An 11,985-nucleotide genomic window follows, 5' to 3' on the forward strand; every position below is an offset into this window, starting at 1 on the left:
CAAATTTGGTGGAAATAGCAATCCGTTGCGTAACCCAAAGCCCGGCCCCCCACTCAGTGTTATTTAGGGTACGCATATAATTATGCGTGTTCCAACCGACCCCCCCCCTTTTCAGCAAAAGTCCGGTGTGTAAAGTCAATACGGCTCGACCTTTTTCTATTGTATACGAGCCTTTTTCAGCACCCCCCCCCCCTTTTCAGCAAAAGTCCGGTGTGTAAAGTCAATACGGCTCGACCTTTTTCTTTTGTATACGAGCCTTTTTCAGCAACCCCCCCCCCCCCTTTTCAGCAAAAATCCGGTGTGTAAAGTCAATACGGGTCGACCTTTTTCTTTTGTTACGAAAAGGACATTTTGGCAACACGCATGGGGTCCGTCCGTTCTCGGAGTGGGGGGGGGGGGCGGGAACCAAAGTCGCCGAGTTTCCATTTTATATTTACGTACGTTAATTGTTTATCACAACAGGCGTCTGTCCTACAGTGCGTGTGAGTACATCCCCCTGGCCAAAGACACAAAGGAAGCATGGGGAGAGGCCGAGAGAGAGTCTGGCATGCAGTTAGTCTACACGACGGGAGGACTGGACATCGCCAAGAGGGGCACCCCCGGTCATGAGTGCTTGGAGAAATTCGCCAAATCCATGACGGCTCAAAATGTCGAGTAAGTACCTCCATTCAGCCAATTCTTATTAGATTAAATTGAATTATTGGCTTAAAACTTACATTTAAAGTTGTTTAGAAAACCTGGTAACTTGTTTTAAAATGTATATCTTTTGGAACGTTTGGAAATTCTTGCATGAGAGATTCGAAAAGGAAAGCATCCGGGAAAATTTCCTTCAGTTTACGGCCACTCCCACGTGGATCATCTTTTCTTTCTCTCTCTCCCTTTTTGATTTTTTTTTTTTTTTTGTTGGGGGGGGGGGGGGGGCACGCGTCCTTCAGGGAGAACAGTATTTATAATGATGAGGCAACTCTTGGTAAACAAAACATAGTATTGTTTATTGATTTACAATATTGTCTTCTCTTATTCAATTGATCCTCTCACTTATATATATTTATTTATTCGTATTAACCAAAGGGTTGGAATGATATAATACATACATTTTCAACATGATTATAAACATTATTCAATTGAGTACAATGAAATTGGTAAATTATGAATATAAATACATGTAGATCATTAATACAAAGAACATTGGCATTCGGGTATGACATATTACAAGTAAATAATTACAAGAAAAAAAGGAAAAAACATAAACTTGAATAGAGAAGAAAAGGGAGCAAGAGAGGGGAAACAAAAAGATAGAAACTTGAAGAAAGTTTGAAAGTAACTTGTTTGATGCCATACAGATTCGAGAGATACGAAGGGCAGAGCATCAGGAAGAAGTTCCCCCAGTTTTCGGCCACACCCAAATGGATCTCCCTCTACCAGAAGGACGCGGGGATTATAGACGCCGCTCTGGCAAACGCGGTCCACATCCAACTAGCCCGAAAGCATGGGGCAACCATCTTGGAAAACGCTGCCGTTTTGAGGATCGTCAAGGAGGGCAATCAAACAAAGGTATCCAAGAGTATAGATACAGACACTATGAATATGACGGACAAAGAAAGCGGACAAAATATACAGTTCCTCATTCTACCCTCAACAATAATGGTAGACAAAGGAACATCCATTCACTGCTATTATGTAAAATGTGTAGAACAGATGTCACATGCATATTCACCTGTGCTACTTATTTTTACATAATAGCAGTAAAGGGATGTTCCTTTGTCTACCACAGCAATTATTGAGGGTAGAATGAGGAATTGTATATTTTGTCCGCTTTCTTTGTCCGTCATATTCATAGTGAGAGGAAACTCGTTTTAACGAAGAGATAGAGACACTATGAATATGACGGACAAAGAAAGCGGACAAAATATACAGTTCCTCAGGTAGACAAAGGAACATCCCTTCACTGCTATTATGTAAAAAGGTGAATATGCATGTGACACCTGTTCTACACATTTTTACATAATAGCAGTGAAGGGATGTTCCTTTGTCTACCTGAGGAACTGTATATTTTGTCCGCTTTCTTTGTCAGTCATATTCATAGTGCCCGCCCCCCCCCCCCCACTCAGGGTTCGAAATGACCGCATGCGTGTTGCCAAAATGTCCGGTAAAGGGGTACTTTTCGTGCGACAAAGTCCGGCCCGAGAATTGTAAAAAAAAGGGGTGTATTTGACTTTTCACCCGGAGATTTCTTTAAAAAGGGGGTGTTTTTTCTTTTTCTCTCTCATCTCTTTGCACTCCTAAGAAATTATTCCGAATTAAGGGGGGTACATTGACCATTTTTCATGATTTAGGGGGGTCTCCAAGGCAGGAAAAGCCCGCGAAAAGCCCGCGAAAGGGGGGTTCGGAAATGTTGGCAGTCCTCAGATAGGGGGTGCTTTCAAAAAGAGGGAACGAGCATATGCGTACCCTAAATAACACTGAGTGGGGGGGGGGGGGGGCCGGGTCATAGTGAGAGCTCTGTTATAATGAGATAACTCGTTATAACAAAGTAAATCTGTTTGTCCAGCTCTTTATATTGAATTTAATTGAATTGAATTCATTCACCACTTTTATAAAAACATGCAAAGTTAAAGAATACAATAAAATATTTTTTATAAACATCGATAAGCCAATAAAATGGAAAATACACCATAGGAAACTACAAAGTTGTTGGATCATCTAAAAATTTACACAGAAATTATGGATGGATGATTCTACAAAAAGTTAACACAAGAAAAGGGACAAAGAAGTAATACGATGGTTATTACACACATAGAGAGGTGCGGTTAACATAATTATTCAAAGCTTCCGCATCAGTTGAAGTTGTAGATTATGCTTAAAACTTTTTCAAGATGAACACTGTTTGAGTTTTTGGGGTAGTTTGTTCCAGATAGTGGGTCCTTGCCATAAAAAGATACTACAGTATTTTAAAATGAAGAATGACTGTTGAAATCCTATGAATGGCCGGACTCCCGCTACGCCATTGGGTACATAGTTAGAGTCTCAGCCAATCACAAAATTACTAAATATGTCAATTCTTTGAAAAGTACATTTTTCAGGAAGTAAAATAAATAAATCAAAATAAAATAAAACATGCATACAGGGGCGGATCCAAGTCCTGACAAATATGTTACAAGCAAGCTTTCTTTCTCTTTTATTCTCTTTACCTTCCTTCCTTTCTTTTTTATTCTCTTTTCCTTCCTTTCTTTCTTTTTTCTTTCTTTGATTTTGTTCTCTTTTTTATTTTCCGTTTTCGATATTTGCTCTTCCTTCATTTTCTCTTGTTTTGCTTCCTCCTTTTTTGCAACAATACACTATTATTTTCTTTGCATCTTTTCGTCTGAAAATAAATATGATAAGGTTTGCACAAGTCAGGGAGATTTCCTTTGCAAGAAGGTGATAGTGACCTCGGGAGCCTGGACTAACGATGTCCTGTCATCCATAGGACTAAAACTACCAATCACAGTCACCCAGGAACAGGTCACCTACTTTGCGACCCCTCACATGAACGAGTTTACGAAAGACAGGTTGGTCCATATGATTTATAAGGATGGATATATAGATGGATTGGTAGATTGATGAATGAATAGCTAGATGGAAGGATATAATAGAGGATATTATAGAGGAGTGGGCTGATACATAAAATGGATAGTTACATGAAATGACAGATACGTAGATGGATAGATAGATAGGTAGATGGAAAGATAAGTAGGTATAGATAGATATATATTTATATATATATATAGATGGATGGATGGATGGATGGACTGATGGATAAAGGGATAATGGTGTTTCATCATCAATAGGAGTAAAGATCCACTCACTGTCACACAATATAAGGTCATTTACTTCGCAAACCCTCAAATAAACGAGTTTAGAAAAGACAGGTTTGTATGTGGATTGTGAAAATTCATAGATACTGATGGATTGGTAGATTGGTGGATGGATAGATTAATAGATAACGGGTGAATTATGAGCGAGTTAACAAAAGACATTTTGATAATATGTAGTTTACAAGAATAGATTATGTTGACAGGCAGAAGTAGGTAACGTGGTTGTTTCGTGGGAGGGGGGGGGGGGCGGAGCAGAATGAAGGTAACAAAATATTGGGGCACTACTTTCCAATGCGAGAACAGGTAACAAGTCATTTCGTTCGTTCTTCAAATCTCGTTAAATAAAACATAACATAGTGGGTTTGCGTGGGGGTTACTGATTCAGATTCCCTCTTATTCCCCCCTCTCCTCTCCCCCTCCTCTTTCCCCCAAGATTTCCAGTTGTCTTCCTTCACACCGGGTTGCCAGCTGCCCCTTACTTCATACCAATCCACGGCAACACAGGGTTCAAGACGGGACTCGATCTGGGAGGACCTGTTATTACCCCTCATACCAGGACTTTTATCCCCGATGAGAGGAGGAGGAAAAAAGAGAGGAACTACGTAGCGGAGCTGTGTCCGAGGGTGATGAAACCCCTTATACTTTATCCGTTTACCCTTTTAGTTCGTAGTCAATACTGATACAAATATTATTGAAATATCATGGATTTTGATCATAATTATGTTGATATTGATGATGGTAATTATGATAATAATATAGACAAATATCCGCCCGGTCGGATTATTAACATTATTTTAATGTTTGATCTCACTAAGAATATAATTTAAACATCGAGGATTTTGATCATAATTGATGTTGATATTGATGATGGTAATTATGATAATAATATAGACAAATATCCGCCCGGTTGTAGGAGATTATTAACATTATTTTAATATTTTATTTCACTAAGACTAAGATGGATTCAGAGGAGCCATACGTTTCTTCTGTCTAAAAATAATTCATAGAATCAGTACAACGCTGATGATGATGATGATGATGACGATGATGATGATGACGATGGCTATAATGAAGATGATTATGATAAAGATGATGATGATGATGATTATGACGACGAAGATGATGGTGATGATGATGATGATGATGATAATGATTATGATATTGATCATCATCATGATTATGGTAATGATGATGATGATCGTCATCACGGGTTATCGAATTAAACAACCTGTTATGTAAAAGAAATACGGAAATCACCTATAACACGCTGTAAACTTTGACCAATCAGAAACGCCTTCCTGTCTTGCGATGGAAGTTGATTCACTACATCAAAACTCGTATTTATGCCAAAGTCCTCTCATGATTCCATCACTTCACCTCACATCTCGTTAAAAATGTAGAAGATTGAAAACATGATTTATTTCTGATCACCTTAGTTCATGTTAATCATATTGCATTCACGTTTTCAATTTTTAATCGCGTTCTAGGCCCTTGGACCAACCCTTTACACCAAAACGTGCTTGTACGCCCTGACTCCTGACAGAAATTACATAATGGATACATGCGAGGAGGCTGGACATCGTGATATAATAGTGTTTGTTGGTGCTGCCCACGCATACAAGTAAGTTAAATTTCGCTTGCCCCGGCCCCCAAGGGGTGGGTGGGGGGGGGGGGGGGTGATAAGAAAGGAATGAAGGGAAAAGGGGTGGTGGGGTTATAAGATAAATATTCCTGCGATAATTGCTTCGTCAGCATCCTTCTTTTACCGAGTTAATCTTTAGTACAGCCTTGGAATAAACACTATTTAAACCGATACCCTGATCCTAACCATTACCCTACTTTAAAAAGAGCGATTATCGCTATAGAGCAAATGTTAGAGCACCGGAAAACCATATTTAATGGGTCTCTTTGCGTTTCCACGCTTTCATCTCGAAATGAAGAAAAGGAGAAAAAAGAGAAAAGGAGAAAAAGGAGAAAGAAGGAGCACAGCAAGAGGAAGAAGAAGAAAGACAAAAGGCAAAGAAATATAATGGAAAACGAGGAATTGGAAGAAAAACATGGAAAAGGAGGATAAACAGAGAGATAGAGAAATATTGTCATCTGTCTAAAATTAAAAAGTACCTTATCAATGCCAAGTAAATTAAATACAAGTATAATGGATGTGAAGCTATATGAACGTCTGAAATCTATCAAATGTTTGCATTTGCTATACCTAGAATGGCCCCGGTCCTCGGAAAGATCCTGAGTCAACTGGCGATAGACGGGAGGACAACCTATGACATCTCGTCCTTCACCATGAAGAGGCCGGCTATCAGTGATCCTAGCTACCCACCCTGCTTCAAGTTAGATGTGCCTGTCAAAGACGACATCTTACCCTCCTACCTCTGAACACTCAACGATGTCGTACCTACAGGGGACACAGGATCATCTCCCCCCCCCCCAATCTAGAAGGGGGGATGAAAAATATATAAGTAGAAGGCGGGACAAGAGAGAAAGGAGAAGTTAGAAGGGGGAAGAACAAGGAAGAAAACTCCCGGAACGCTTCCCGCACTCTCCCTTTATAATCAGTACCTTTTTCAATTCGCAATTATTTTTGTCGAGTAAGACCGATTCCCCCATCGTTTCAGTGCCCCCCCCCCCCCACTAGTGCTACGCTACTGACTGAGATCGTCCAACCCCGGAGTATAGTCTTTTGTGTGTGTAAAATAACCATTTCAGGGGGTGTTTCATAAAGCTGTTCGTAAAGGTACGTATGGCTTTACGAATGACTTGTATATGAAGTGCCAGATAGGATGCCCAAAGTTTTTCCTGATATTTCCAATAACCTAAATTAAATTATGGCACAAAATATACTTTGCATTAAAAATGTTTGTTATAATAAGAATGTTAATCTACATCTGCACAGTTCAACTTTATTTGATGCAGTTAATAATGATTGAGCATCCATTTGGCTTTTCATATATAAGTCGTTCGTAAAGTCATGCGTAACTTTACGAACAGCTTTATGAAACACCCCCAGTTCTTCTTTATTTTTTTTATAATAATATGAACATATCCACATCTTTAGCATTTGCCTCCATTTCTGGAGGGATATACGTGGTTTTCTAATATTTTCTTCTATCTGTAAACGAAAATTTAATAGGTAAAACACAATGGCCCAAATTCACAAAGGAGGTTTGTCGACAAACCTCCTTTTGTTTCGCCAAATTGAAATTGAAATTAGACATGAAATATTTCTTTATATTCCTTTCAACTTCATTCCAAAACTTAATGACTTCGTTACAAAAAAGAACATATGCATACAATCACCTGTTTGATTACAATAATAACATTGCTCAGTGGAATTTATTTTCCATTTAAACAAATTATATGGTATTGCTAAAATATTGTATATAAACAAGTATAATAATCAGTATCAATAGTATGGGCAAATTTTTGACATTTTTGTTATACTCTGATCGTGCATGATAGTCAGTTTTAATATGTTCTTTGTTTTTTGTGCTGTTCCTTTTTTCTCGTTTTCCTGTATTTATGTTTTTAGGGGTAGGATTTTATAAAAGGAACTTCCCTCCTTTCTGCCTATCCCAAATGCTCTTATAAATTGCCATTGTATTTGTTATCACTTTCTTGGGTGTTTTTATTTTTTATAACTCCATTCTGTATTTGTATGATTTAAATGTTTTTTGAAGAGTGTTGAATAAACTTTGAATTGAATTGAATTGAAGTGTACATAGTCATTCCAATGGCATGACGCATTAATTGATGGAGAGGGAGAGGGGGAGGGTGGGTGGGGTGGGGGGGGGGTGGAAGATATAGGGGTAGGCCATCGGGTTTATTATTCGCATAAGTGGCAAATTAACTATAGGGTATTGGATAGGAAAGGTCAGGGAGTGATCATTTTGTTGTTTGTTCAAGTATGATTTCAGTATTTACAGTACATCCTCTATACAATATTGTTGCAAACTTTAACAAAATGAATGATAATTATGGAATCATGCATGTGATATTAATGTAAGAAGGTCACAAAACTTGATGCTTTTGAAAGCATTTAATGTTATTCTAACTCTATGAAATAAATAGAATGATATTCAAAACTCATCTCAAGTCAAATGCTTTTTATTTCTTATGATTTTAATTACAACTTTTGATGCACAATTGAAATTTGATGCTATTTAACTGTTATTATCTAGTTCGCTCCTATATCTCATCCCTTTCTAATGTCAATGACTTTACAAAAAAATTCAAAATTACTGTTGTTATGCTTTTGGGGTAAGTCCGATGTTGTCAAGATTGCTCGTTAAAAAAAAAAACTATATTTTTGTACCTAATAAGATAGTGAGTTTTTATATTATTATTATTATTCATTTTTCAAACTGCCGATGTGAAGTGGTGCCCACTTTGTAGCTGCTTGACCTATATAGTACTAGTAATGAATAGAAAAATGGTTTATTAATTCATTATGCGTGGTATTCCCTACTATGGTATCAATGAATAGGAAGCTACGCTATTCAGTTCTATTATCAATAGCCGGCATCAGGTCAGGGATATTCGAATATTTACTACTTAGATCTGTGTGACATAGCATCAAAGAAAACGACCCTCGATCCCTTCATGCATATCTTCGCCATCATGGCCCCCCTCAACGATTTTTCTGATTGTTCGGGAACGCATATGGATGGCGCCCCGCCGCTCGGTGACTTTTTTTTTTGGAGTCTTGCGCAACTTCTAAAAGAATTTTTTTGAAAATCGGACCTACGGTTACAAGGTCACGTGACCTTTTGTCTTTGCATGTCAGCTCGAAAATCGCTCATTTTCGTGATTTGTGTACAAAACATATGGAAATTTCATTTTTCCTAAAAAACAGATCAAACATTGGTTATTGGGTCTTGGTTAAAGTTTAGGTGGTTGTTTTGGGAGTCAAAATAGTTGAATTTTACTTAGAAATGAAATAAAACAACAAAAACAATAAAATACATAAGTTAAAAAAAATGAAATACATAAGAAATTATCAAAACAAGGGATAACATAAGGAATAAGCTGGCTCTTCCATTTTTTTTTGTCGTATTATTATTCAGAATGGTCTAATGAATATATGCAGTGAAAAAGAATGCTTAAATATGAATAATATATGATTTATGGGTAAAAATGTGATTTTTATGACCTTACTTGCATAAATTACCATAAATATGCAAATGAGTGAATTTTTTCAAAAGATTGAAATTATCATAGTATTCTATACAATTCAGTTGACATGCATGCACATTTTCGCGGAGATCGGCCGCTTCACGGCCGATATCTTATGGGGGGGGGGGGGGCATTATTGCCCGGGCGTACTAAGACCTCAAATAGCCCGGCCTTTAAATGCGTTCATAACCTAGCCCCTTCTTACCTTCGGGTAGGGCTTAATCAATCCTAATGATGTACATGAGCACAGGCGCGGATCCATTAATTTCTTAGGGAGGATTTGAAATCATCCGAACCAAATATTGGTACGTAATGGTAAAGCAGTAGCGTAATGAGCAAAAGCGTTTGGAAGGGGGGGGGGGGGGGGGGAGAAAGAAAAAAAAATCCCCATCACCACCACTCTTACATGCAGTACCCGCTGAACGTTTTTTCAAAGTGTGTGGGGGAAGGCTAAAGTATTTACAATCAGGTAGAGCGTAGAGTAAATCGGCTTGGGGTCTAGGGTAAAGCCCCGGCGGGGGCCAAAGGGTGGAGCGCCCGGAAGCTCAGGGGTTTTAGGCTTTTGATTACGGTCAGATGAGCATATTTTGATACCTTATTTGTGACACTGGCAGGTCACTAATTGGAGTGGGTTCCCGGGGCTGAGCCCCTGAAGCTCGGTCTTTTCTTAGGCATTAAATTACGGTCAAATGAGCATCCAGGGGCCCGCCTTATAGGCCCTATATGGAATCCAGGGGACAGAGCCCCGTATCGGAAGCTCAAGGGTTTTGGCATTTGATCACGGTCAGATGAGCATTTTTTGATACCTTATTATTTTGTGAGACTAGCAGGTCACCATTCTTCCTTTCTTTCTCTCTTTCTTTTTATTTCTCTTTTTCTGGAGGGACCTAGATCCCCCCTAGGCCCTACTTGGAATCCAGGGGACAGAGCCCCGTACCGGAAGCTCAGGGGTTTTAGGCATTAATTTTAATCACGGTCAGATGAGCTTATTTTGATACCTCATTATTTTGTGACACTGGCAAGTCACTTCTTTTTTCTCTCTTTCTTTCTCTTTCTCTTTAATATACTTTTCCTGGGGGTAGCGCAAGCCCCCCCCCCCCCCCCGAGCCCCGCCGTTTTGCGGCCCCAGACATGAATAAGATAAGTTTATGTGGGTGTCATCATGGTCATATAAGCTAACTCCCTCGAAACCCGCCCTAAACACTGAGCTTTACGTCGGCTCTTGCCGACAGGAACTATGTTTGTATCTGTATATCAAACATTATTACATTTATTCAGGGCATGTGAGTTTAAAGTCTCACCTCCCTGATTTATTATTACTTTTTCAGTCCCAATGGGAGAAAGAGAGAGAGAGAGAGAGAGAGAGAGAGAGAAAGAGAGAGAGAGAGAGAGAAAGAGAAAGAGAGCCAGAAAGAGACAAGTGAAAAGAATACAATACACCTCATTGATCTAATGAAGTCTCAGAAACTCAATCCACATATGCCCTATTTACAAATAAATCATATATTTTGCCGAAAATCCAGGTGTTAAAAAATAATATTTGTTTTCTCCAATTTTATTGTTGCTGTTGTTGATGTTGATTAAAAAAAGAAAGAAAATAGGGACCTAATGGGGGGGGGGGGGGGGGGGGGGGGAGCAATTTTAAAACATTTTCGAGGGCCAAAAAAGAAACAAATTGGTGCTCACTACCCCTTAAGCTTTTCGTAATTTGTATGTTCATTACGAAAGCGTGCGACATTTTTTTTAATTTTTTTTTTTAAAAGCAAAGTATACATCTTTCTATAGAAAATTGTGTTGATTCCACAATGTGCCGGTGTTAAAGTAATTTAGGTATTGTGAAGGGTTAAAAAAAGGAAAGAACAAAGAAGAACAAAGAGGAAAATAATTAAATAGAAAGGAACTTGAGTAAGACCCATCGGCATCGGCAAAGAGAGAAAGCAAGAGAGAGAGAGAGAGAGAGAGAGAGAGAGAGAGAGAGAGAAAGAGAGAGAAGGGTCATGAAATACATGATTTATGTTAAGCGGCAGTTGATGATAACAAAATCAACTTGAAAATTATGTTTTGTCTTGATATAAGGTAATATGCATTTTCAGTGATATTGCAATATTCGTGGGGATGTACGTTGGGCTCTGATAAAATCCTGGCCCTGTATCTATAATAAAAATGAATAAAAAGGTAGCAGGGAAAATATTGAGCTTTCAACTTCTTGATTTTGTCTTTGCCGAATAAATAATAATCATGAAATGAAATTGGAAAAGAATTTGAAATACACAGTGCACGTAGAAGCTTTTGTCTTGCACTAATCTTAGTGAACTCTAAACTCAACAGATACCAGATTTTCTTGATGTACAAACAATTTTGAAATTCGTTTCTACATCCCCTCCCATCCATCTCCGCAGTATCGAAACAATAGGGACTTTTAAATTTGCCGAACGACAACGTGGATTGTTACGATCGACGTCCTTTTAATGCACTGCATTGAATGGACGTCACACGTATCAGTCCACGCAAATCTAAAAGTCCCTATTGCAAGGTCCCTACACTAGATTACGTAATACCAGGTGTGTGTGTGTGTGTGTATTGGGTTTTTACAGACGTGTATCAATCAGATATGATTATTTACGTCTGGGACCGACCTTTAAACGTCACCATCCGAAAGACGTGACTCAGTTTCGAACCTGCGTCCTCGGCTGAATCAGTTTGTAACTTCCACTTTTTAGCTGGATTACAGGCGCACGCCACAACGCCTAGTTAATACCAGGGGTGGTGTTGAAGTTCAGAGGTAAGAATGGACCAATGGGAAAGGCGAGATAGGTCACCGCCCTCATTACGCCCACCGTATACCCACTACCATCGAACAGTTCCGCGCGCAAACGTATCGAATCGAATCGTACGGTTATAATCTACACATACAGCTAGCGCGCGTGCCGTATCAAACGCATAT

At 38.8% G+C, this 11,985-nt stretch overlaps 1 protein-coding gene across 1 annotated transcript in view; it reads left to right on the top strand.

Moving 5' to 3' along the window:
• Positions 1 to 6,309, top strand: part of LOC115924485 (monomeric sarcosine oxidase-like) — a 7,137-nt gene extending 828 nt beyond the window's left edge. The window contains exons 2-7 of the mRNA XM_030986695.1: positions 463 to 654; positions 1,344 to 1,554; positions 3,385 to 3,551; positions 4,291 to 4,480; positions 5,345 to 5,478; positions 6,074 to 6,309. Of these exons, the coding sequence (XP_030842555.1) occupies positions 463 to 654; positions 1,344 to 1,554; positions 3,385 to 3,551; positions 4,291 to 4,480; positions 5,345 to 5,478; positions 6,074 to 6,245 (1,066 nt within the window). The 3' untranslated portion in view covers positions 6,246 to 6,309. The remainder of the gene's footprint in view (positions 1 to 462; positions 655 to 1,343; positions 1,555 to 3,384; positions 3,552 to 4,290; positions 4,481 to 5,344; positions 5,479 to 6,073) is intronic.
• The last annotated feature ends 5,676 nt before the right edge of the window (positions 6,310 to 11,985 follow it).

This window comes from Strongylocentrotus purpuratus, unplaced genomic scaffold (assembly GCF_000002235.5).
Source record: "Strongylocentrotus purpuratus isolate Spur 01 unplaced genomic scaffold, Spur_5.0 spur5_scaffold_16, whole genome shotgun sequence".
Classification (NCBI taxonomy): domain Eukaryota; kingdom Metazoa; phylum Echinodermata; class Echinoidea; order Camarodonta; family Strongylocentrotidae; genus Strongylocentrotus; species Strongylocentrotus purpuratus.